Source organism: Pyrgilauda ruficollis, unplaced genomic scaffold, assembly GCF_017590135.1.
Source record: "Pyrgilauda ruficollis isolate IOZ18807 unplaced genomic scaffold, ASM1759013v1 scaffold67, whole genome shotgun sequence".
Classification (NCBI taxonomy): domain Eukaryota; kingdom Metazoa; phylum Chordata; class Aves; order Passeriformes; family Passeridae; genus Pyrgilauda; species Pyrgilauda ruficollis.
The window spans coordinates 2,723,608-2,750,055 of NW_024528488.1; the positions used below are offsets into that span (position 1 = coordinate 2,723,608).

The 26,448-nt window shown below is 43.7% G+C and overlaps 2 protein-coding genes across 3 annotated transcripts; both read right to left on the reverse strand.

The window, feature by feature from the left end:
- Nucleotides 1-1,330: 1,330 nt before the first annotated feature.
- On the reverse strand, nt 1,331-22,039 carry LOC121362823 (putative bifunctional UDP-N-acetylglucosamine transferase and deubiquitinase ALG13). Its single transcript, XM_041484672.1, has 22 exons — nt 21,899-22,039; nt 21,494-21,577; nt 20,731-20,781; nt 19,958-20,004; nt 18,954-19,026; nt 17,544-17,625; nt 17,006-17,186; nt 16,223-16,298; nt 15,414-15,522; nt 14,149-14,213; nt 13,166-13,266; nt 12,435-12,559; nt 11,521-11,755; nt 10,896-11,067; nt 8,819-8,951; nt 8,551-8,586; nt 8,363-8,418; nt 7,190-7,361; nt 5,859-5,981; nt 2,739-2,779; nt 1,704-1,887; nt 1,331-1,596 (listed from the first exon to the last, which is right to left on the reverse strand). Exons 1-22 carry the CDS (start codon nt 22,037-22,039, stop codon nt 1,331-1,333), a joined length of 2,553 nt encoding a protein of 850 aa, XP_041340606.1.
- Nucleotides 22,040-23,739: 1,700 nt separating this feature from the next.
- Nucleotides 23,740-26,229, reverse strand: LOC121362824 (UDP-N-acetylglucosamine transferase subunit ALG13 homolog). Of its 2 annotated transcripts, none has more exons than XM_041484673.1 (4): nt 26,043-26,229; nt 25,440-25,605; nt 25,117-25,255; nt 23,740-23,882 (listed from the first exon to the last, which is right to left on the reverse strand). In XM_041484673.1, exons 1-4 carry the CDS (start codon nt 26,121-26,123, stop codon nt 23,771-23,773), a joined length of 498 nt encoding a protein of 165 aa, XP_041340607.1. In that variant the 5' UTR covers nt 26,124-26,229; the 3' UTR covers nt 23,740-23,770. The 2 variants fall into 2 exon arrangements, with proteins under 2 accessions (XP_041340607.1, XP_041340608.1); XM_041484674.1 differs by lacking the exon at nt 26,043-26,229 and adding an exon at nt 25,874-25,961.
- Nucleotides 26,230-26,448: the final 219 nt, after the last annotated feature.

The following is a 26,448-nucleotide window of genomic DNA, read 5'->3' on the forward strand; positions in this document are numbered from 1 at the left end:
ATTTCATAAACAATTTTGTATAAATGTTTTGTTTTAAAAACAGCACAGCAGCTCAAAATGAAATTAGCTATTCAGGGGTCATTTTCATCTCGCTTTGACTTTTTACCTGGCTGCTCCATCTCGAAAAGCCATTATTAAATTGCCAAATTAAATGTACAGCAATTAGAAAATGCAGTAGACAAACTAAAAGCTGAGCTTGCAGCCCTGCCTCTACAGCATTACATTATCAACACCAACAGTGCTGCATGAATTTAAGACAAAAATGACACAAGTCACTTTTTCCTACTATGATTTTGCTTCCAGGGTTACTAAAAAGGGAAACAAAAGGAAATACAATTTTTTCCCTCTCCCAGTTCTGCACTTAATACCCTTTTCACCACTCCCTGGTTATCCAGAAAGGAAAAATTATGTTTAAAAAATCACCAAAAAGTAGAATGGGGCAATAGAGCTCATTTGAATTTTGTGTAGAAGGCTATCTGAGGGCCAAGCATGTTGTGCCTGAGTTTAGAGGGGAAAGGTGCAAGTACCAGGAATTATTCTGCTTCCACTTCTATGCTGAAAGCTTTTGCTGCTTCTCACAGCAGCTTAGAGCAGCCTTGTCCCACACAAGTGCATTTCTTCAGTCCAGGCTGTGGGACAGCTAATTGTCAGGAACATTACCTGCCAGTGATAAATGACCACTCATTTTTCAGGTGTTCAATGCTTTTATTTTGTGCTGTCAGTGCAACTTAACCACCACGGCCACCACCGTATGTGCAACAGCTTCCACAAAACAAATCTTACAAATATACAACAATATACAACAGATCAAAATTATTCTTACACTTTCCACAGCCATGAAACCTATGCACCATGAAGTCAGACAGAAGAAATACAGCTATGACAAATATGTGACCACTAGAGGCAAAGCAGCTTTGTCTTAAGAAATCTGAGAAAGTCAACTTATTTTAAACATTATTGTGCCCCTCTAATGACCCTGTGCCCAGTGTTTACCCGAGCTGTGATGGCAGTGGTTCAGTGCTTCAGCAGAACCAGGTGTTTAAGTGTTCAGTGCAAGCCCTCACAACATGTCTTTAGTCACAGCATGCTTTTTCACATACTTTCTCTACTCGTATCCAAGCTGTCCCCTGCACTACAGTACTTTTCTCCTATGCTTTCCTAATCAACTAAAGCAACATCTTGTCATAAACCTAAAGAGAAACATGAAATTTGAACACAGTTTGAGCAACTGACTCAACTCTCTAAGAGAGGATAACGTTCACAAAACAGTATTAACGAGAGCTGGCAAACAAGAAACGAGCAGCCAAGGAGGAGCCTCCAGCTGCCAGGTTTACATTCCCTGAGGTGCATCAGGAGGTGCAGGGTTAGGGGAGGCCATGTAGCCGACCTGGGGAGGTGCTCCTGAGCTCCCAGCCTTGGCCACAGGTGGGGAATTTCCATGGGGAGGATTTACTGGATGCCAGGTGCCAATGTAGCGGTAGGCAGGAACCACAGAGTCAAAGGCAGGCAGAGGCTGCTGGCTGAAGGGGTCTGACACCACTGGGTAATACACTGGCCCATAGGACACGGGTGGAGGCTCTGTGTTTTGGAAGTTACCTTAAAAAAAAACAGAACAAAAAGCACATTCACACACTTCAGCCACACTGATGGCCTTCTTATGCAGGCTTTCATGAGTATGAAGGCAGCATTACTCAAGTACAAACCATTTGCTGATGCCTCCAAGGGAACCTGGTGGACCTCAGCTTGCCCAGCATCAGGGAAGAGCTGGGGAACTGACTGATCCAGGACAGGAGCTGGCTCAGCATATGCTGGGTAAACTTCCACTGGAGATGGAGGCAGCACTGGCTGCACGTACATCATGGAAGGCCAGCAGCTCTGATGGCAATACTTGCAGGAAAAGGAAAAACATGGTCACAGCCACACACTCTCCAGCCCCTCTCCAAACCACTGCTACTTTCAGAGCTAAAGTTAGGAAAAAATGATTTTTTTTTCCTCCCTAGCCCTTTAAGACATATAAACAAACAGAAAAACCCATCAAACCAACACAGCCTACTAGGAAAGACACCTGCAGCAACAGCCACACTGCTGTTATGTCTGAAGTCTTTACAGAGAACAAAGATTCCCACTTAACTTTGTCATATTCAGAGATATTTCCCATTTCTTCACTTGAAGGAGCTCCTGTTGCTCTTTTTACTTCCCTGAGCAGCAGCACTGACACTGCACTTAACTACTGCTACAGAGAATGCTTCAGCAGAGCAGATTTCCAGGACACAGAGAAATGAAGGATGCTAACCAGTCTGAGCTCAGCTGCATCCTAGGAGACTCCATCCACACATCTCTAAGTGGCTTTGATGTCTTATCTAAGTACACAAATTCTCTTAAGAATGGCTCAGGTTCTTGCACTCTCTTAATTGAAAGAATATTTATCCACCATCAAAATACAAAAAAAAAACCAAAAAAAAAACCAAAAAAAAAAACCCCAAAAAACTAAAAGTAAAACTGAAAACCCACCACAGCCCACAGTAAAACAATTAATATGGTGTACTTCACATTTTGAGGCAGAACTTCACTTCCTGAGCCAGGCTTTAATCTCCACAAAGAAAGTCCATCCATATTAGTAGTCCAGTACACAAAATGCACATTTAGGACACTTGAAAGTTTCCAAAACATCAGTACATTTGTCAGGAAACCCAGCACTTTTTACAGACAATTGCTATACTCATTTTAAAAGCACTTACTTGTAATCCCATATTAAAATAATACCGCAAGACCTTTGTATCTGAAATTAAAGGACAGGACATTAAAGAGCAGAGGAATATAAACCAAGAAGCAAAAGCAACTTATATTAAGAGCACTTTATTTGAAGTTATTCTTACTTAATGAAAAACAGTATTTCAGCACTACCTTTTCTTTAAAATTTCAAGGGTAAAGAATGTATCTTTAAGTAGTTGTTCAACTAGTTTTATCTTTTAAACTAAATCCAGTTAGATGTTTGTGCAATGGCAGAGCATTTGTCTGGACAATTAATTATTTAATTCCATAACTACATCAGCTTTAGTTTTTGTTTATTCATCTTGATTACTCAAGTGGATAACTCAGGTTTTTTTACCAAAAAATCAAAAAAGTTGTCTAAGCAGCTGGGACTTAACACAGAGCTTCTCACCAAATTTTAGGTCCCCCCAACTGTTATATTAAGCTCAGTGAAGGGAGGAATAAGGAATATATTCCTTCCTCACAAGGGTACTCAGTTCCCTGCTTTCTTGCAGAGTCTTTTACTTCTCTCTTCCCTGTACTGAATAATTTGTCCCCAGCCAAGTAAGTGATATGCTGAGAAACAGTCCCAGGTGTGTGAAGGGACTTTGAAACCTCTCTCCAAAAGCAACAGGGTTTTGAACTTGGAAACACATTTCCAAGTGTCCAAAAGCTGTGAAGCAGCTTTAAACCTTTAAAGCTGACCCACTGAAAGGGGAAAAAAAAAAAAAAAAAGATGGTGTGTGTTTAATCCCATGATGCAGTTCTGGAACTGTGCATGAGAAAAATTGATTTCTTAGATTTAATACAGATTTGCTTTGAAGGCTTTGAAGGAAGAGCGAGTGACCTATTCCACAGCACAGCCTTTGAGCTCCCAGCTGTACTAAAGCCAAGGGAAAACAGGGAGACAACTCAAAAGGAGCCACTAAGGGATTCAACCCAGCAACACCTCCAGAGCTACCATATTCCATCTTCACAGGCACCCACACTGCCCTAGACCAGGCTCCACAGTGCTTCCCTGCCCACCCATCTCCCACACTTCCCCAGCCCTGTTTCTGTGGCACTTGGAGTTGTGCTTTGCTGCAGGAAGGCAAAAGCATCAGCAAAGCAAACCAAAACTTTAAAATGCACATGGATTTATTCCTCTGTCACTGCTGCCAAGTCTCAATTCTTTTACTGCTCAGCCCATCCATCAGGGCAACAATCCATGCAGCTGTTTTAGCAAATGCACACAGATCCTTCCTTAGTCCTGGAAGTACTGGTGGTCTGGCTGTAACACTGACCATGGTCAATAAAAAAGTAAAAATAACTCAAAGGCTTACACAAGTGCAAACCTTTTAGTATCTAGCTGAAATTCCATCTACATCTGGAAGAAGCTGGATGTTTTTTTAAAAACCCAATTTTGTTCTTCAATTGTTTATGCAAATCTATGCAAAGCAAGCATAAGAGCTGAATGAAACAGCTGCTTCCATAGCAGCAGCAACAGTACAAAGGAACTGCTGGGAGACTGAAGTGACAAACTGACACTGGAAATACTGACATCTGTGGAATGATGGAAAAGAAACCAGTACAGTAGGAGACCAGTTTTTGTTTAGATTCCTCTTTTAGATGTCTGCAAATCAAGTCCATCTTCAGTAAAACATGCTCTTATGAAGCAACAGCTAACCCAAAAAAAGGTTACCCATTCTGACATGAAAATATAAAGACCACATTGATGCCTGATAAAAATTTCATCTCGTGATAGAGTTTTCACTGTGCTGTGGGGAAGCTCTGGCCAGTACTGAACACTGTTTCTGGAACACAGCAATTTTAAGAATTTCAAGCAGGCTTTTATCAACAGCTCCTTCAACAAGGCACCATGCAAGGGCAGGACACCTGAGGTCACTGTGTTAATAAACACACTTGACAAATCCTAAATGCCATTAAAACAAGATAGAAGATGCTATGAAAACTGGAATAAATGCAGATGCAAGTAATGCTACAGCCCACTGCAGGATTTCATCCCAGGTCCAGGATTTCAGTCTGGTGACAAGTCCTGCTCCCCATCTATACCAGGCCTAGGGTCTTTAGCAAAGCACACAGAACTTCAGATCAAGCACACCCACATATTTCACCCTGCCCTACTGCAAACCTGCTGGGTTTCTTAACTGAAAAGCCACATAGATTACACTCCAGCAGTGTAACAAAGGCTACATGCAGCACTGTTAACTAGCAACCTTTAAAATTCCTAAAGCCCGTGCCAAGGACAGGACCAATATGATGTGGACTGACTCAGCTGAAGAGCTGCAGGCAGGGTCTGGAGAGGTTATTAATCCACATCCACTCCAGATTCTTGTCAGCACACTTCACACCCCATTCTCCCAAGTGGGGAAAGCCTCAGTTAAAGGCATTCAACTAAAGCTGGAAAGCAGGAACTCTGTGTTTGGGGTCAGAGTGATGCTACCACAGCAGGGAAGGGAACCAGAACAGCCAAGATGAACAAACCTTGGATTTGAGGGCACAGGAGAGGCAGCAGAGCAACTGCAGAGCATGGCAGCAGCAGTGTGAAAGCAGCAGGCTTGGTCTCTGCCCTCACTGCTCAACGTGGACCTGAGACACTGTCCCAGCTGATGGCAGCGTGTGACAAAGCTACACACCCAAGAATTAGCTGTGCCTACACTTCAGCCCTGGCCTGTAATACCACAGAATTACAGCCTGGAGCCATAAAAGAAAACTACCAAAATACCCCACTGAACTGTGCAAGAGCACAACTTATAAAGACACAGTTCTTATTTTAATCAGTTACCAGAAAAGTGATTACTTGGCCACAAACAAGTATGATACAGGCCAAGCACCCTCTCCCTGGGCTTTCATTTATTTACAGTGCTGTCTAGAGCTGCAATAATCACATTATTTGAGTCAGATACAAACTTTCTGTTCCAAAATGGGAATGAAAATGTTTTAGCGTAAGTATCTATAATATTATTTCTCATTCCCTGCAACTTACAGAGAGCAATTTCTTCTCACTACGTATTCTCACTTGGTGTTCTGCTAAGCTTCCAAGGAGAACACAAGTCAGAAGTGTGCTGGAGAGCAGCAGGAGTAAAAATACAAAATACCATCATTACCTCGAGGCAAATCACTGCCGCTGGGATCACAAGAGTAAGCTGGAAGAACAGCACTGGCTTCTCCCACCTCACTCACTGGGGGAAGAGGAGCTGAATAAATTGGGAATGGCACTGAAGAAACTGCTACAATTAGAAGGAAACAAATGTCACCCAAAAAGTCAACTTTGCCATGGTATGTCAAACGAGTAAGGTGTGAACTTACACAATTCAGCACGCAATTTGACACCTTGGTGCCCCTAAATGCAGGCTCTAACAAAGTTCTGTTCAGCAATCACTTTGAAAGGTGTACAGAAGAAATTTTAAAACTAGATGGGAAGGCTTCAATCTCTCAAGCCTTAATTGCACTTTTATCTGAAAGCTGTCTATCCCAGTTAAAGGAAAAAAAGTATTTTTCAATTATTTCTTCATATTATAAGGCAGGCCAGACTTCTAGGACAGACAGTTATGTAAGAAAACAACAGAGAACAGACTAATCACTTAAAATCCTCAGAAGAGTGACAGTAAGTCCACAAAAACAAGGGAAGGTTTGAGACTTATCAGGACAAAAATCTTCTGGACAGACAACTGTTAAATATTCATTTAGGTGGCCCACACCTCTAACACAGCAGCAGGTTGGCACCAGTGAGCAGACAGCTTTGAGAACTGTGCTGACTAAACTCTCATGCAGAGTAGGAACAAAAAAAAAAAAAAGATAAGTGAGACAGAACCGAGCAGAATGGAAGGTGAAGATTTTTTAGATGCTAAAAGAAAAGTTACAGAAGACAGAAGAAGTTCTCTTTGTAAAAAGGAAAACAGAATTTTTACATAACTGCCATTTTCCAAGAGCAAAACAGGTAGAGGACCTAAGGTGGAGAGTGCACCCTGTGACTACCCACAGACCTGATCTCCTTGCACAGAGGAAACTAAGGGTCATAAAAATAAACTGAAACACCCCAGCCAGTGACTCTCCTGAACTGACAGAATTCTAGATACTTGCTACCTCAACTCAAGAGGAAAATTTAGCTGTAGGAAAGGGGATGTGAAGGGAGTTGCACTGAGCTTCTGCCTTCTGGAAAGAATTTTCTAGTAAACACTTGGCATTAATGGTTAAAGGTGTCAAGGGGGGGAACCCAAAGCACAGACCTCCAATTCCCACAAAAATTCAGGGGCAACAGCCCCTTCAAAACAAGAAGCCAGCAGCCAAGTTACAACTATGCAATTTTAAACCAAAGCAAGTGACACTTTTTTTTAAAGCCTTTTAACACTTGTTTTGGATAGGGGGAAGGAAGGGAGGGGAAAATGTAACTGAAAACTTGGAATCCAAGTCCACAGCTGCAGTCTGTACACTCTACCTGGCCTCCCCACAGAAAAGGGAGATACTATGACAGGCTGCACTGCTGTTTGTGGGGGAGCTGCTGTTATGACACTGGCTGGAGTGGAGGCAGCAGAATTTGAAGAGAGACCTGTGGCTGGAGCAGTATAAACATCTGTGGAGGTGGAAACTGTTGCAGAGTTCACCAACACCTGGAAAAGAGTCAAGAGTATTCAACAGTCTGCCTCTGCAACTGGCTTTGACAAAGACTATGAAGACACCACACACTTCAAAAATTCTCACTTCTTGTAAATCCTAGCTGTAAAGGCACTAACCATCCAAACTCTCTAAAAATTGGCTTGAAAATACCAGTTTAGAGTTGCAGACACCTGCAAGGCATCTTCTGTTTTGCTTGTATTTGCAGGGAATTGCATTCTCTGCTGCCAGAGGCTGTGAGGGGTCCCCAGAAACTGTCACAGTCCAAGCAGAGTGGTTACCACCACAATGAAGTGTGAGATACAGTTCAGAGTACCAGACACTACCTTCTGGGGATAGCTGTAGGAAGCCACTTCATCTTGAGGTGACACCGAGACTGGCCCTTCTTCCTGAAGGGATTCCAAAGCAAAGCATGGTCCATTTCAGTGGCAAAGAAGCCACAAGGCACACACACCACACCCCTATTTTTTTGTTTTTATGGACTATACACCCAGAGTGTCTTTTGTAGCTCAATTAAACACAGTTTTATTCTGGCATGCTCAGGACTGCTTTCACATCCACTGTGGAGCAGCAGGTGATTAAAGATTTAGTTAAAAAAAAAAAAAAATTCCGAGGTAAGTTCTACCACAGATGAGATCTCTCCAGTCCCACAGAGGAGGGCTAAGATTAACTGGAATATAACCTGAAGGGTGGCTTGATAAAAGCAAGTGCTGTCTGGAGCAGAGAAAGAAAAGTAAACAGCACTCAAATACAGATTCTCTTTGCAGAGGGAAAGGTGGAAAATTATTACTGTATCCAGTGCATTTCAGACTGTACTTGCAGACTCAGATAAAAACCTCACCATTCAGGAAGGAAAAGGATGGTGAATATATAAAGGAATGCTGATTTCATTTCTTTTATTAAGTCTCTAGCCTACTATGCATCCAAGGACAGTTTCCATGAATTTCCATGAGATCGCAAAGATCTCTAATCTGAACAGTCTGTGAGTAAAACTTACCAAATTTGCTGTAGGCTCTGCTGAACTAAACACTGTTGCAGTTTCACAGTTGGGATCTGGAGGACATAGGCAACATTAATTGAAAAGAGCTGCACTAAATCTAATCCTTCAGAAACATATAAAAACTCACAATTGAGTGTATTACATTGACCAAATGTTCTGTCAGTAAAGACTAAACTTTTACTTACCTGGAGATACATAGATATATTCCTCATGAAATTTCCCTACAAGGGAAAGAACAGAAAGTTTTGATTCAGGGGGAAAAGAAGGGGAAGGCAAAAAAGCTCAAACCTAGAGTTACTGCAATTATACTTCAGTGCATCTATTAATAACCTGCTTTCAGTATCATCTCACTTTGTGTCCTTTAGGAGATGCAAGGAACCTACTTTTGACAATGAAAAGCATATTGAAAATCTCTTAAACATTTTTTTGCCTATTAATCCTTTAAGAACTCACCGTTTTCACTTGCTTCTTCCTCCTCCTCTAAGGCACTCAGGGTCTGCTTATTAGATGGAACAGAGTTTGGACCTCTCCTTGCTACCCAAAATGCCCCTGGACCATGGACAATGTGAGCATGGCTACTGTGGCTCTGAAAAGCAAAGTCATAAGCACACATTTAGAAATAATTTAGCACCTTTCCATGCTCTACAGACAGACACACAGAACCAGGCTGACAGACCCAGCTTGCTGCAACCAAAGCTTACAAGAAGCATCACCTGTGTGTCCATTCCAATGCAACAAACAGTTCTTTCCTTTTCCTTCTGTTCTGCCTTGCATACTTAAGGCAATTCAGAAGCTTTTTTATTGTCCTATGCCAGGCAGTCAAGCTGCTCCCTCCCATAACTCAGCCAGCTTTGTCCAAACTCTAACAAAGCTGCAAAGGAGGGAGCAGATCGCAGACAAGGCTGCATTAGTGCATTCCTCATTCTAGAGCATTCCCCCCACACCAGCAGCAGATCAGTTCATCCAAACACTGGTTTTGGATGGAGAACCATGGAGAAAGGTCATCTTCAGTCACAACTAGTGGAACCAGAAGGTGGCTGCTGGCATAGACAGCACTGTCTGCACTAGGTTGATCCACATGTGCAACCCTGACTATTTCAGAGCAGCACACCCCAAGGTTGCCCACAGCACTCCAGTTTTTTACATGCCCTTTACTGCTGCACTAAAATCAATCTTTAGCTGCACCCCAGTTTAAAAGATCAGTTCTCTGAAGGAGGAATGTAGGGTTGAGATGCTTAAGTAAAATAAGTTGATTCACTCTTGTGGTGGCTAAGGTGACACTCAAAGCTCTCCTCAGAAGCCACTGGTGACTACGAGATCGATAAAGTGCTCAGAGAGGCTTGGAAGATTTCCAAGGTTGAAGCAGAGGTGGTAAGTCAGAAGATTCTCCCACCAGGCCTCTGGCAGCATGGCAGAGTCCTCTGTGAGATGCATCTTTCCCCAGGAAATGTCACATTCCTTTACTAAACAAGACAAGGAAGAGACAGAGAAAAAGCTTTGGCATTGACAATAACAAAGTCACTGAATGAACATGAAAACCTATTCATTAGGAGCTGCAGGCAAGTCTAGCAAAGGGGGAGAAAAAGCCACTGAGCTGTATTGATTTCATGTTGGAAAAAAGAAATTACAGGATAATCTGTCCTTATTCCTTGGCACTCTGGAGGAAAAATCAGAGCAAAGATTACAGATCTAGTACATCAGAGCAAAGAAAAAAATGACTGGTGCTGAAACAGCCCTAAGCATATTCTCTCTTCCTCATTTAAATATGAGTCTAACAATAGTTCACTGCTTCAACACAGCAAAAAAATTCCAACATACCAGGTTCACTTTTTTTTTTTTTAATCGGTTTTACTATTCAGATACCTATGTATAAATTGATTTTTTTTAGCACTCCCAGCTTTGGACTAGGTTTAGACTACAAATAAAGAAAAAAAAAAAAGCATTTTAAAGTTTAAGAATACACTTTGCCACTTTATCTACAATTCAACAAAAAGACTGCTTTAAGAAAAGTCTAGGTTTGCAATTTTTTCCTGTTTTGGTAGCAGAAGAAACTGCATCAGGACCAACATGTTAATCCAAAACATCACAACTACAAATTCAGAGGGAAAAAAACCCAGGCTATCACTATCCAGTTTCTGAATCTTGCTCCCCAAACGATAAAATTATAGTGTGGCAAACAAGTGAAAAGCTTTCTCCCACAATGTTTAGAGCTAGACAGACATGCACAGGAGGAAAAGATTTTGTTTTCAAACTGCAATAGAGAGGAGATACATGATTATGTTTATGAAAATATGCTTAAAAGAAAACAAGTGTTGCTACTGACGATACAGAGAAGGGAATATCTAGAAAAACTGAGGTTTCAAGCAGGTTTTACAGGAACTAGACTAATTTCAGTCTTCCATTGTCAAAAATGCACTCACTGCCAAACCTTACTCCAAGAATACTTAAATATACAGCAGGGTTTTTTTGGTTAAGAATCACTGTGCATTTAGTTTCCCCCTCCTCCTCTCTCAGAGAGGTTTCAGCTTACCCTTTGTTCATAACTCACAGGCAGAGCAGGGAAAGCAGTGTCATCTCCTTCAATTTCACAGAAAGTTACAGTTTCCTCCGGCCCCTGGGGCTCCTCGGCAGCCCCTGGCACGAAGCCGTACTGGCACTCCTTGTTCACACACGGCAGCGGGCGGCGGCTGCGGCTGTACGAGCTGGGGAACAGGAGAGGAGTGAGCAGTCACCGCCACCTGCACTTCCACCTGCCTTTGGCTGCTCAGTTTTAACTCAGCTCTTTCTGCAGAGCCACCAAGAAACCTGCTTTTTCACACTCTGCTGCAAACAGGCAATTCATGCCCCAGCGTCCTACGCAATGCCTGCTAGAGCAATTTTTGGTGGAAGAGGTTTGTTGTCACTCAGCAGGACAACTCTGACAGCCTCTCTTCCCTGGGCTGGGGTAGAATGCTATCTGAGAGCCAAGCATGTCTATAAAACAGGCAGAACCCCCGAGTTTAAAGGGGAAAAGGTGCAACTACCAGAAGTGCCTTCCAGCTGTAGTTTTACCTGAACAGCACAAACTCTCTCCCAACAGCAAGAGTTAGCAAACTCTCTCTGCAGCAAGAGTGAACAGAAACAAGCGGCCAACTCATGTTTCCAAAGCTTCCTACCTCGGCATCCCAGAGTCACGGTGCTGTCTGGGAGGATTCTGCTGGTGATAGGGCTTGTAGTGTGCCATGCCTGCACCTCCCTGGGAGCAGTGGATGGGAGGGAAGCGCCCTGAGGGAGCACTGTGCTGCAGCCGGGGTGGCAGCACTGGCTGTCCCCTGCTGTAAGCCACAGCCATGAACACTTCCTTCCCACGGACCTTCTTGAGCATCCTCTTCCGTGTTTTCATATCCATTTCTGCAGTTTCCATTGAGGACAGAAAAGAGATTTACACCTTAAACCTGAGCTATAGCCTCAAATGATAAAGTGAAGAATTAATATTTGAACCCATAGTGAAGAAAGCCAGTGGCCTGTTCCATAAAAAGTGTATTGTAAATATGGACACTACAGACCCCTCTTTAAAAGGATCAAACAGGAATTCTACATGATACAAGCATCTGACATGGGAGTACCTTCCCAGCCTCAGCTGATCCAACCACTACTCAGTGTTAAAACCTCTCTATGCAGGCTGCATTTATTCATAAAAGTAAAAAACCTCACAACTCCTCCTCCAAATTAAATTGAACCCATATTTAAGCGGGTCCCTGGTCCATCCATGCATCTCTGCTAATGCCAGGTCAGACAAGCTCTCTGGTTCACTGACATGTCTTTTAGATGGCTCTCAAGTGGCAAATTTGTTCTGGGCAATTCTGAGCAATACCAAATTTGCTCTGCATTTCAATAAATGTGCTCATTTGCAAAGGCAAATTCATCCTCGTCTGAAAGACAGCTTTCCATCAAACCCCCCCAGTGGCCAAATTTTACATCACAGGGTGAATTGAACCCATTCCAATATCCAAATGCTACAGTTACAACTCTCATGAGCAACTCCCCTACTTCCCCAGGGAAGAAATGCTTCTGAAAGCCTTGTACAAACCTATTCCTGAGAAGTGTCCACCTGTTACTTTCTGATAAGCTCCTCTTCTGTTGTGAGCCATATTCCAAGCAAGGACAGGAGCCACCTGTGACACTGGCTTTAAGTTTGCCAAAGGAACTGTGTGCCTGCAGGAAGGACACCCGTGTTAGCAGTGCCCCAGGGATAGACTCTGCACATTAACATAAGCTGAAGCAATACCAAGACAGAGGAAATAGCTTGTGAAAATAAATAATCTGTTTCTCTGGCACCAAGCACACATTACTGCTACTTGTTTAATAAGAAAAGACAAGCTAGGCTTTAGTTTAAACACCATTATTTCTTGGGTCAAGTCTGTCTCCCCCACCTGCATTTGGGTGCCTCCAGAGGTACACTTAAAAGCAGGGGACAACACAGAATTTTTGCAGGATGTTGTCAATCCCAGCTTTGAAAAAGGGTGAACGATTGAACAGCAAGGGGGAGAAAGTGATTAGATTCACCAGAAGTGCCAATTATTTCGTTGCTTGGGTACAGAATAAAAACTCCAGAGAAACCCAACAGCAGAGGGCAATTTTCTCTCTATGAATTAAGCCCAAACTGTAATGAACACTTTTACATTCCAGTGAAGGAAGAGCAGCAAGATTTCACAGAAAGCATTACAATAATGATTTTAGTCATTAGAATTCCAAGGAAAAAAAACCCAAAGCCCTCAAGCAGAAAGAGTTTAAACTTGAAGTCATCACCAGACTCCTTACTTTTCTGCCAGCTCCTCAACAAATACAGTCAATGTGTTGCTATCCTGTCCAACTTCCTGGATGTGAGCATTGTAATACTTCTCTCCTGGTTCCAGACGCACCTGGAGAAAGAACAAGGGAAGCTCTAAAAAACTTAAACTGCATCAGAATATTGTCCACAAACCACTAATAGCACAGGCTGCTCCCAGCCAGTCCCATGTTAGTGAGCTGGCCCAGGAGTCTTAAATACTTCTTCAAAACAGCAACCAAAATAAAGAGTGCTGTACTAACTTCAGGGAGGATAAAAAGAAATAAAATCAGTCTTGTGAGCAACTGAGAGGCAAGATACCAGCTCCCTAACTTATTTTTATCCCCTGTGCCCAGCAGATAAGTGCCAAGGAAGACTGCTGTTTAAGAGCTCAAGGAGAACAGAAGATAAAGTAGGAAAAGGAAAGCTCTGCTCAGTAAGAAACAAATCACCGAGTCAATCATTAGCACTACCTTAAAGATTGGTAAAAAAAAATGCCATCACTACATATGACATCAGAATACAAAGAAAACTGACTTTTCTTTCAGCATCTCCTGTCCAGATCATTCTACTCCTCCCTTTTTAGATCTTCCCTTTTTATTTTATAAAAATATTTTGCTACTTCATTGTTGAGAAAGATAAAAGAACTACCCAGAATTGTTGCTTAGCCCAAGTGAAAAATCCAAAGACAACTACATCAAAAGCACCCCCTGTGCATTTTGAGCTCTGCTTGGAACTTCCACACTCAGAATGTGCATGACTGGTTTACATTGAATCCCCAAACTGCTTTTCTATCAGACTACCAAGTTTAAAGGTAGATTTTAGAAAGAAATTACATTTAAAAGAACATCTACAGGGAAGAGAATGAGAAAAGTGTTAGACAAGTCTAGGAAATCAAATGATTTCTTGGTTTATCATAGTCCATTTAAAGTAGTTTTAACAGTTGATCATAACTGAGTCTCCTTTGAGTACTAACCTGACACTTATCTCCTAAATAGTACTGTCTCCCAGCAAACACCATGTAGTCAGTTTTTTGAAGCTCTGAAAAGAAATGAATAAATAAATAAATGGGGGGGAAAAGCCTTTAAGCTACTGTTCTTTCTTCACATAACCTGCAAGTACTTCATGACAGCAGCCAACTACAATTTATAGGCCAATTGAGTTAAATACTTCCTCTGCATACCTGAATATTCCCCACAGTAACAGTGGAGTAACTCTAGGTGTTCTTACAATAGACCATAACCAGGCTAAGTCACATGAGACCAGCAACAGCCAGATAATGCAGCAAGCAGCACTACAACACTGCAGCTTCTGTGGTGGCACAGAGCTAATCCTGCATTTAATATAAATCCTGGAATTAAAAATGTTGGACATCTCTTATCTTGCCAGAGTCCCGGTGGCACTTGGCAAACATGAAATGTCATCCAGGAAAAGCTAACGTTGCCTAAAGTATTCTTGCTGTTAGATTTCAGCTTTTTTTACTCTGTTCCTTGCCTGGCTTTTCTGCACGTCAGTATTCTACACAGATAATTGGTTACCACACTCTGTTCCAAGAATTTTAATGATCCTCATTACTGATTACACCGTGGTGAAATGCTGGAGTTCTTCAGCATGCAAAGCACTTTGGGTCAGACATCAAGTATCACTTAAAAACTTATCTTTCTTGGTAACTTCTTGCTTTACAGATCAGCCACAGTGAATGCCAAAAAGCAGCCAACCTTTCCCAAGCCACGAGAACCACAAAATCTCTGCAGAATGTTCAAGCCCAGGAGGGCTGGGAGGCAGGAGAAAAACTCATCTGACAGATCCCAATGCTAAATTTGAGATCTTCATTATTATACAATTCTGAGGCCAAAATCGTGCTCTAAAAAGAAGTTTTTGCACACATGCTCTAACAAAAAAACTCTCACATTTGAATGCTTTCCAATACAACAGAATGGCAACAAGAGTTCTGTGCTCTGCTTTGAATCCTCCTATTTCCTGTGTACAGTCAGTGAGTAGCAGAGATCAGATTTTTAGCAACCTTGTACCATTATACAGTATCAAAAGCTGGGTTTTTTGTACTTTGAATGCCAGACAGGAAACCAAGAGCATGTCCTACCTACAGCTATCTGCTGGGTTCACCTGTGCCCTTCACATTTCAGCTGTGAAGAAACAGGTGACAGGACTCAAGATTCATAAATTTAATGCTAACCCTACTACAGGAAAAGTTTTTTGGCTTTTTCCCTTTTCAAAAGATACCTTTTCTACTGTCCAGCCAAACATCAAACTCCACATTTCGATAGATGGTAGAGTCCAGTGCCTTTAGCACTTTATAAGGAACAGGCATCTTTGGAGGATTTTCTGGAGGCTAAAAACAGAATTTGAATGGAGCATTAAAAAGTGCATTTCACGTGTTCAGCACAGTCTCCGTTCTGCCAGCATCTGTGTACCATTTTAAAAAGTACAGATGCTATTTTCCAAAATTTTCACTTCCACTGCATTTCCCTAAAAACCAAAACTCAAGAGTATGAAAACAAATCCAGGCACTCAGGTGCTGAGGAAACTGACTCTGGAAAGAAGAAAGGCTCAAGAGTAAGGCTGGGCATTGTTCTGTACTGAAAATGAACCAAAGGAAGCCAACCAGACCAATGAAGCCACAGCTTCAAAACTAAGTGACAATTTCAGTTTTTGTATCTGAAAACTCTGAACTCTGAAAACAGAACAAAATTCTGAAGCAATTTATACTATGTTCAAGACAAAAAAATGAACTACTTTAAACCATGTTCTGGGAAAAACAAATCGGGAAACACCTGCTAAGCTCCATCTTTTGGGGGAAATAAAAATCAGCTAGAGAAGGACTAGAGAATTTTAGAAAGTAAAAGGGCCATTTCCAGTTTAAGAGAAACTCAAGAACACAACCAAAAGACAAGCAGATGGAAGAAATAAGCCACCTACTAACCAAAAATACATTTTTACAAAGTGGTAAAGAGGATTTAGCCCTAACAAGGGTAACAGGGAAAAAAAACCCCAAAAGCAAACCATAAGGATTTTCCCCCAAACTGCCAAACCTTTTGTTCTTCAATGCCTTGTTTGAACTTGGTTTCCTGTGGATTCTCAGTATCATTGCCCTCCCAGTCGTCCAGTCTAAAAAATTGAAAATAAGATTACAAAAGCTACAACACACAATTTCTAGCCAGGATTAACTGTTCAGACCTGAAAAAGCACCATGGTGCCATCAAGTGGCACATGTTGCCTTAAACACCAGCCAGGTGCAATGCAGTGCAGGACCAGCCTTTTCCAAGCTTTAAGAACTTGACCTTTGCTTGTTCCAATACCCACCCCTAATGAGGGCTACTGCTTGCATTAGGAAAGGATGATGGGGATCCCACTGACTGAATTCTTGCACTGTCAAGGACAAAATGACACTCTGTGCCAGGTATCATCAAACCAACGTTGTCTGCAAGCATTCAGAGGCAGCTCTCAAGCCTTTCAGAGCTATGGAGGCTTAGAAGAGTAATAAGTCTCTCATTAAAAAAAGTAAGAAAGCTCTAATGAATAAGGAGCAATTTTACTTACAAATAAGCTGTCATTTTACAGAGTAACACCCAGCTATAACACAGCCTGCAGCAGAGGACAGTCAATTATGTGGCACTTCCCAGCTCCAAGAAAAGCACACGCTCTTCCACAATATACTCGAGCTTTGTGTTTGTGTTGTAACACAGGAAAAGAAGAGTTAATACTCCATAAAAATTCATAGAAACTTGGAAAAGTTGTCCTCTGCAAGGTTTTAAAGTTGGTTTGTTTTTGTTTTTTTGCTTTCCTCTTACCAGATCCCCTTCCCAACATACTACCTCTTTTCTGATGGATTTCGGGGCACTTTTTCATGGAGACAACCAAAGTTTGCATCCTCACTTCCTACAGGAGCACTGTTTCTGTTCTTCTTGGATCCACTTCGAAACACCTCAACTGCAGACCTTAATTCTTCCTCATCCATGCCAAACACATCTTTGTAGAGGATCTCATATAACACAGCTGAACAAACCAACACAAAGCTCGATAATATGAGATCCGTAAGAACTCCTGCAGTTTAGGGCAGGCAGATCTTCAGATATTATCTACTGTTACAAGGCAGTAGTGACATCAAATGCAGTTAAGGACAGGATCATAAAGTAACTGGGAATTAGGGACCAAATTGGGAATAAGTGACCTTTGGAAGTCATTTGGTCCAAAACCCATTTAACAGGTTAAAAAATTAATCTATGCATAAAAATATACCAGAAGTCAGCTTCCATCTCTCTTCTCCCCACCCCTGAAAACTGAAACAAACCCTGCCTCTAAACATATGAAAACACACAATTCTCTTCCACAGAAAAATTATTTCAAGTTTACCCTGGCAAATGGCAGCATTTTCCTGAAATTGTTTTGTATACACAGAGTCATAATGGCCGTTACCGGAACAACACAGTAAAATCTGGGAAAATTAAAAAAAAAACAACAGTTTTAAGGCTGAAATGATGTAATCCAATCAATTATGATGAATTCAGTAAATTCTGATATTCTTTTATTATACAGTTGACACCAACTCACCAAGAAAACAGTAAATATTCTCAATATAAATGTGAAAAAACTGACCATTTTTTGAGCTGTAGCATCAGCTCAAAACCAAAATTAGGTAAAGTCTCTAAGTAACTTTGTATCATAGAAAGAAAAAAACCCATCCCTACATCCTGCTGTACTGAACATGAAATAGGAGTTTGTTTCCAAGACCACCATTTGCTCAGGAGGTAAAATAAATACAACCCACTGAATGCAGCACCTCGAGACTCACTATCCCAAATGTCAAAGTCACATTTCATCCTTCTCTGCCTGCAAGACTAGAAGAGCATTTACTTCTCTAGCCCTTAAAAACTTGCTTTTAAGAAGCAGAATAGATGCTTTCTGCAACACATGCATTGACACATCGTGTAAACACGTGCCACCAAACTTCTTGGCACACAACCACAGCCAACTGCATCGGGCAGAAGCCCTGAGGCAGCTGTCAGCACACTGCCAGTGAGGATGCTTCCCAGAAAACCAGCTCCCAGAAGGAACCCAGATGCCAGGACTCTTAATTCTGGGTGCTCTGTTGATTCTGCCAACACAAGCTCTCCTCTTGTGGTGAGGAGGAGCAACACCAGAAGGAGCTGCTGCCTGAACTCAACAGTGTAATGCCTGACAGCTGCCAACACTTAATGAGAGTTCTGGTGGGAAAGCCTTGAGCACTTAGACCGTGCTGTTTGATTTTTAAACTCAGCTCATTTTGGAATTAAGCTACACAGGAAACAGTGTAGATGAAGAAAGAAGCACATGTAATGAAGACAAGCAATGCTCATCAACAGATCAGTAACAGCTGCAGCAGCACAGGTTCAGAGCAGACTGACCACCTTGGCAAATCTAGCAGCCCACACTGAAATCCACACCACAGCAGCTTCATTGGCATCTTGCCTGAAGCAGCCACATCTACACAGCTCCAGAAAGCACCAGAGGGGTCAGATCCAAGGTAATACACAGTATTTGTCCTTTATGCTCCTTCCTTTTGCCCCCAGCAGTAGTTCTGATGTAGATAACCTGTTCCAATAATTCCCATTCTGAACTGGGATCAGTCTGTGGGTCACAAAAACCAATCAGTTTGTTACAGTCATCTCTTCCCATTAATTTCCCCTTTTCAGGAAAAAAATTGCACAACTCATCCAGCTTCAGGAAAAGTAAGGAAACAGACTGGCACGGGACCAGAAGGAAATTGCCCTCACTTCTACTGACCTTGTCTTCAAAGCCATTGTCTGTAGCACGTGTGGGCGGCTTCCCGGGGTACCGGTACACAATGAAGTCTCGCCTAGGTAAGCAGAGGGAAAACAAAGCTTGCAAGAGCACACTGTCAGTAAAACCACGTCATGAAGAAGTTTCCAGGGATCAGTTTAGAGCTGTTGGTTTACAGAAAAATCAAGCAAAGCACTTTCCCTGATAAATGAATGCTACCATAAAGCAATAGCCACATGAGCAAACCTATCTTGAGGGAAAAACCAAAATTAGCTGTGAAAGACCACAATCTGTGTTTACTCACAGATTAAGTCAAGTACTTATACTTACAGAAGGGTGCTCAGACACTGAGACTATTCACTCTAAGTGATTTAGGCACCCTGCAAAAGGACTAGAACCTCAGTGCTGGGAGCTAGTAATTCCTGCCAAGCTTCAGTCATTCTTTTAGTACTGGGACAGTGAGCCTGCAAAAGGAGGCTTCTATTTCCCACCACTAGAGAGCCAGACTGCTTTTTACAGATAGCAGCATTTGATTAGCTTAATTCAGCAAGACAGCAGCACCTGCACAGTTCTGTGTTACCTCTGAAATAAATAGCAGTGTTTACACACCAGGCAGGGCAGGTACTCCTCACTCCTGGAGCTTTCAAGAACACCTACATGAGTTTTAGTCATGCTTGTAACTACCACACAGTGTTTCCACTGCACAGAGCTCCTTGGTTTTCCCCATTTTCCAGTCTTCAGCCACTAGAAGCAAACACTTGACATTCAAGTTTAATATCAGCAAAAAGACAACAAGCAAGCATCTCTGGAAACTGACCCTGCCCGTAATCCCCACTAGAATAGGGGCTGTGATGGCACCATTTACATGCCAGTTAATTAAGTTTTAGAGAAACATTTCTCATCCTGTTTCACACATTCACCTCAGTGGCAAACACACAGAAAGTTCTGGGGCCAGAACCCTCACACCAAGGGCAAAACAAAGTAAACCTTAAGAAGGAGGTACTTACTTGTACATCACTGATAAAGCACTTATTTCCAGCTGGCCAGCACTTTCCTATGCAATATTAGGAGATTATGTGAGATAGCAGAAGAATCTAAACATCAACAACTATACACTACACTTCTGTGGTACTAAAATCCTGTACTATTAAAATACCTGTTCAAAATCATCAGTCTGTTAAAGCAATAATGCACTGAAAGTTGAGATATAAGGATTTGGGGGAGAGTGAGGTAAAAGGAGTCTGCTACAGGGGTGGCCACAATTACCAAAATTTGTAAGACTGAGTTGCTGTAGAGTTGCTCCAACATATCACTTTAGATACTTTTTTTTTAAATCCACATTTGTTTCAGAAACTGCTGCATTCACCAAGGTTACTGGTCAAAGAATAAAGAAATAGAACTCTGAACACTAAAGGAAGAAGGAGAGGATTGTAAATCCTGACAGACATTTCATTTAAGGCATGCTCCATATAGTTTACTTTTTTCTTCTTGAAGAGCTACAGTTATGAATAAGTTTTTTACTGTCCAGCCTGCAGAAATTGCTCCTTTGCACCCATGCAAATTCCCTACTGAAACTGGTATTGTTTATACATGTACACTTTATTTACATTTATCAGTAAAAGCCCCAAGTGTTACTTATGCAATTAATTCCCCAAGATTTGGGTCTATCTAAAAAAACCCACAAACTCAAATAACCACATTTTTAAATAACTACCTAAACCCCTTACTGTTCTAGTCTCTTCAAATTTAAATCTCTTAATAAGTCTTAGATCAGGCTTACCTTTGGATCTCCTAGTCGTTCTAGGTATTTCTCAAACGAACCTTCCACATACTTTTGACAAAACAAAGAAGAAAACAGATGTAAAAACTTTGGCAGTTAGAAAGCAAAAATTAAATCTAAAGACTACTTAACAGCTACCAGCTGTTGATTTGGAGGGGGCAAAGCATGCAGAACATAATAATTATTTGGGGTATCAATAAATATCAAGAAATCCTGAAAAAATATTAAGGATATGAGTCCAAGTAATATTCAAGTCCCTCCAAGATAAGATGAAGCAATTAAATGTGATTACAGGGAAAACAAAGAAAAATCCCAAAACACATCAAAACCCTACAATACCACACCACACACACAAACTGCCACAGACAAAACCAGCCAAAAACCACACCTCAAAACTCCACAACTTTACATAATTATTCCAGAATTTCCCAGCATCTTTGGTTATTAATTTCTTGCTCCAAAGAACCTACACATTTCCCACCTACTAAATTCTGCAATGGTCACCCCACAGAGAATATACTACACAAATAACTTGCCCCACTCACTACTTAGGTTTTAGTAACTTGTTTCCAGAACCTCAGAACCAAAGTCAGAACTTGTGCAACTGCAACTCAGCACAAGGAAGCAGTCACCCTGCCACTTCTGTCTTTCAAGCAGCAAGCGTGACAAACCATTCTGCTCTCGGTGCTAAACCACGGACCCCCTCCCACAGCACCTCCCAAGTGCACGCACCCAGCTTAGACACAGAACGCACGGCACTTACGGATTCAAACCTCGACTGGTGCTGCCTCATAAACGAGACACAAGCTTTCCTAACTTCTGCGTGATGAATTTGAGATGAAAACAGCTGGAAAAATAACGGTAACAAAGGAGAAAACGTCAAGAGTTTGACTTGCGCCTCGCGTTAGGCATGAGCTCTCCAGTCTAACGCCACCACAACAGGAGGCGGTGCAGAGGCTGGGGACACCTGGGGACACCTGAGGGGAGCCCAAGCGCCGGAGCCGGTCGCAACCATCCCCACACACATTCCCAGCCATTCCCACCCAACCCCGCTACCGCCACCTCGCTCTGGTGACCCGCCCGGGTCTCCAGGAGCTCTCTGGGGGCACCCCCGGCCCGCCCCGGGCCTGAGGCGCCCCGGCTGCCCCCAGCCCGGCCGGCTGCGCACCTGCTCCGAGACGGCTCGGAAGAGGCAGGAGGCGTCCTTGGCCGTCATCTTGCGGTACAGCCCTAGGCTGCCCAGGTACTCGTCCATGGCCACCTCGCTGAAGGACTTCTGCCCGAAGTACTTTTTGGAGCCTTTGTGCATCTTCCCGGCCGGGGCGGCTGAGGCAGGCGCGGAGACGCGGGCGAGGCGCGAGGCGCCGGGCGCGCGGCCGCGGCTAATGAGGCGCCGCTAATGAGGCACCGCGCCCACCTGCGGGACGGGACAGCCGGCCCCGGCCCCGGCCCCTCGGATCCCGCTGGAGCTGCCCCCGCCGGGGCCATTTTAGGTTGTTTTAGGACAGTTTTTAGAGTGCCCGGCTCCCGGAGTGGGTGCGCATCCCCAGCCGCGGGAAGCGGCTCGTCCCGCACCTGCCTTGGCTAAGCTCGCTCCTTCAACTTCATCGCTCGGCTGCGGAGAACCAGCGCGAACATCATTCCGGTGGTTATCCAGGATTCCCTCTGTGCTCCCGGGCTAGCAGTGGGTTGGAAATAACTCCATAGAAATTGTTAAGGGAATGAAAAATGTTAGTGGCTCCTAATCAAGTATTTGGGGCAAACTTTGGGGGATTGGCAAAACTGAGCCTTGCACAGCTGTGCGGCCTGATTTATTCCACCTGTAGCCCTTTGTGCTTGATTTGAATGCTTCTGTGTACATTTAACTTCCTCGTGAAAATTGTACTTCGACATCAGATGGGCCAATTCAGGAGTTTTATTTTCTCGTTTTAAAAAACAAAAGCAACACCGCCTACCCCCCCCCCCCCCCCCAAGAATACTGTCCTTGTAGGAAGGGCAGTTAGCACCAGTTATGCACTTCTAAAGTTCTAGAGCATTAGAAGCCCTTGAACATTTTAAAGTTTAAGCCCGCTTTGGTTTTCAAAATATTTACTTGAAGAAATTGATGTAACACATCATTGTCAAATTCAATACTCTAAATGGGAAGCTGTGATCAGCATCAAAGAATCCTAGAATGGCTTGGGTTTGCAGGCACCCTGAAGTCCATCCAGTTTCAACCCCCCCGCCATGGGCAGGGACATCTTCTAATATTCCAGGTTGCTTCAAGCCCCAGTGTCCAGCTGGCCTTGGGCACTTCCAGGGATCCAGGAGCAGCCACAGCTGCTCTGGGAACCTGTGCCAGGGCCTGCCTCCCTCACAGGGGAAAATTTCTTCCTTACATATAATCTAAATAGGAAACACTGGGTGTGCAGAGGTCCAAACGGATGGGTTATGATGGGGTAACACCATGCAAAAGGAATGATTGTATTGCCAAGCCCATTCCTGTCCTGTGTTTTGTGGGTAAATCACCCAAACAAAGGGCAGCAGTTTGGCAGCAGGTTTGCAGCTTGTGACTTTTTTTCACCCGGGTTCACCACATGCCTTTATCCCTTTTGAGGCTTAAATATCTCAGTTTTAAGCTCTCTCTTCAGTGCTTCTGTAAACACATGAACCAAGAGCTGAAGTCATCTGCAGAACATCACAAGAACATCAAAAAAGACAATTTATTTCCACCTGTACTTGGCAAAAAAGGTCAAGAGACGACAATGCATATGCCACGCTTGTAAAGTAGTTTAAAGCTTGTCCTCACCACTGGAATGACCATCCCAGTGCAGCTTTTATGATAGAAATATGTCTGTCCATGCCACTAGACAGTACATACTCCCTCCTTATTGGCATTGTACTCTTTTATGCATAAAGCTGAATGAGTTTGACACTAAACTGGAAGCCATTTAATATCAGTTAATAGTAAATGGTATTTTCTTTGAGTGTTTGGCCCAGTTGCAGATCTTAAGTGGAGCAGATGAGACATTTTATTCCAACCTTTTTATTTCTGTTTTGTTTATTGTAACCCAAAAACTGTATCCAAGAATGAAGCAAACTTTTCTGGCTGTCCAGGAGGAAAAGGTTTCAAAGCTGACAAGTCCATTGACTGCAGTGTCTCCACAAGAGTGCTGTAAAAACACACCAAAAGCAAAAATTAAAGAAGAAAAATTCCTATGGGATGGCTCTTTTTTATACAGTTTTCTTTCTATGCATCCATATGTAATTCTTTAGCATGGAAATATTAAATAAGGATATGTATGGAAAGGGAGAGAATTCCCAGAGCAGCAGGCCCCAGACAGCTCTGGCTTGTAGGCAGCATTGCTGAGAACAACTTCCACCAGCTTTCAGAGACAAACTCAACTTTTACACTTTTTAATCTTCTGTGGCTGCAGTGCTGGGAGACTGAACAAGATCTGAGGCTTTGCTCCATAAACCATAGGAGGAAATCCATCCTATTTGAACACATGGCAGAGTTCTCCCCTGATCAGAGCCAGAAAGAACAGCTACATCAATCTGTTACTTGCTATTATCAGGCTGCAAATAAAGCTGAAATGCTTGGCACTGCCCAACACAAAGAAATAAAAATTCCAAAGCTGACAGAAGCACCAAGATAATGAGTTTAAGAAACTTGCTCAATTTAAATGCCAGCCTGGTCTGTTCAGAAAGCTCTTTTGAAACATATGAAACTCTGCTTGCAAGGCAAAGGAACAAGACGCAGACTAAGTAATGGGAGTTACATTTTTTCTGCCTTCAGTTTAAAAGTAATCTGTTATTTTTAGACTGGAGTCAATCACAAGTAAAGAGCAAATAGTAAGATACAGTCAAAACCAGGAGAAGAAATGAACCCAACAGGAGTCAGGATGAACTCTAAAAAAGTGAGATTTTTTTCATGTGTTGTTTGCTTCTGGGATGGGGTTCTTTTTCTTGTGTTTTTGTTTGGTTTGGGTTTTTCTCCTGAAGTGACAGGCAGTAGGTCTGTACCACTCCTTGTCAGAGTGTATGATGGATTCAGGAAGTTTGGTTAAAAGGGCAGCCTGAATGAGTATTTGAAAGAACAGGGGTACCTAAAATTACTAACCAGATAATATCTGCTTTATTAATCCCCTGAATCCAAGTGTTTTTCTTTTTTAAATCTAAATACATGTACCCTCAAATGGAAAAAAACAATTAGAAGAGGTTGTGATCAAAAGGCTTGGTAAGTGTGGTCAATTACTACCTAGTGTTATTCTATTCACTCTGGAAAATGTAATATCCAGATGGAGATTACAGAGAAGGATGTACAGTCCTCGTTACAGTCTCAGTTCTGCAGTCACATGGACTGAATGCTCTTGCCCAGCAGGAACAGCTGCAGCAGCTCCATACCTGCAGTTACAGTAGAGGACATAGCCATCTCTGTGGAGCTGTTTGGCCAGCTCAAGCTGATGGTTGTCCATCAGCTTGTCATTTATTACTACTATTAGTGGTTTTCCTTTCTCTAGAGTCTCCAGGCAGCTACCAGCACCTACGAGAGAAACAAAAAACATGGTGAGAGATGAAATATCCCCCTACTTGCTGCTGAAACAGGGGATCCTCTTGAACAACCCAGCTTTAGCTGTGCACCTCAGCACTCCCAGCCAGCCCACCCCTGCCCGCAGAGACTCCATCCCACCGAGCTCCCGCAGCCTCAGGAAGCAGCCGGGCTGTACCTGCGTGGCTGATGACCAGGTCTGCGCTCTGCAGCTCCTCAGCCAGCGAGTCCTTGAAGCGGAACGCTTCCACCGCCACGGCCGAGCTGCTGCTGGGCTGCGGCTGCGGCAGCGAGCCCCGGCCCCGGTGCAGCACCAGCTTCTGGTACCCGCGGCTCTGCAGCGCCTGCGGGGCACGGGACGGGTGAATGCGGGGGACAGCGGGGGGATAACGCGGTGGGGAAGATGGTGGGGAGGGGGGATGTTGGGGAGATGCAGGGTGGGGGGATGCATAGAGAGCTGGAGAGGAAAGGGATGACGGGGAGGGATGATGGGGGTGGAATGAAGGGGATGAGGCGGGGATAGAGAGGGTGTGTGAGGGGTGTGCCCAGCTCCCTACTACCCCGGCCGCGATACCGCTGCCCCCTCCCCGTCCCTCCCTTTCCTCCACCAACACTTCACGCTTCTCCCGCGGGAACCCCCGAAACGCCCCGGCGCCCTCAGGCACCCCGGCACGGCAGCCGGGACGCGGCAGGGAGGGCGGGGCAGCTCGTGGCGCGCAGGCGCCAGCCCCGGGAGGGCAGGCCTGGCCCGGGGCCGGTGTCGGTGTGCCGGCCGGCTGACCTGCAGCGCGGGCGGGGAGCGGGCGGTGGAGATCAGCTCGTCGAAGCTGGTGGTGCCCACGGTGACGAACACGGACTTCATGGCCGCCGGACGGGACGGGACGGGCCGGCCGCGGGGCCGCCAGGGGGCGCCGCGCGCCCGCGCACAGCTCCCGAAATGGCGGCCGGGCTGAGGGGAGGGACGGGGCGGGCGGGAACGCCCCCTTCCCTCACGGGCCCGGCCCTCCCTGTCCCTTATCGTGGCTTCGCTTCCCGGGTTTTGCCCCGTTCGGTCGTTTCGGCGAGGTTGGTGCCGCTGCGGTGTGGAGTTCTCCCCCACGGTGCCACACCGGCCGGGATGGTGGCCGCTCTAACGAGGCCGCTGTTCGGCAGCGTTTAGGGGCTGTTTCAGGTCTTTAGGCTTTAAA

Excerpts from the sequence above, each read along its gene's own strand:
- LOC121362824 (XM_041484673.1), bottom strand. The coding sequence starts at position 26,123 with ATGAAGTCCGTGTTCGTCACCGTGGGCACCACCAGCTTCGACGAGCTG. Across the intron at positions 25,256-25,439 it reads CCTGGTCATCAGCCACGCAG|GTGCTGGTAGCTGCCTGGAG; the intron begins GTACAGCCCGGC and ends TTTCTCTCGTAG. Across the intron at positions 23,883-25,116 it reads GTCCTCTACTGTAACTGCAG|CACTCTTGTGGAGACACTGC; the intron begins GTATGGAGCTGC and ends GTGTTTTTACAG.
- LOC121362823 (XM_041484672.1), bottom strand. The coding sequence starts at position 22,039 with ATGCACAAAGGCTCCAAAAAGTACTTCGGGCAGAAGTCCTTCAGCGAG. Across the intron at positions 14,214-15,413 it reads TTGGCTGGACAGTAGAAAAG|AGCTTCAAAAAACTGACTAC; the intron begins GTATCTTTTGAA and ends ATTTCTTTTCAG. Across the intron at positions 13,267-14,148 it reads ATTTAGGAGATAAGTGTCAG|GTGCGTCTGGAACCAGGAGA; the intron begins GTTAGTACTCAA and ends TTCTTTCTCCAG.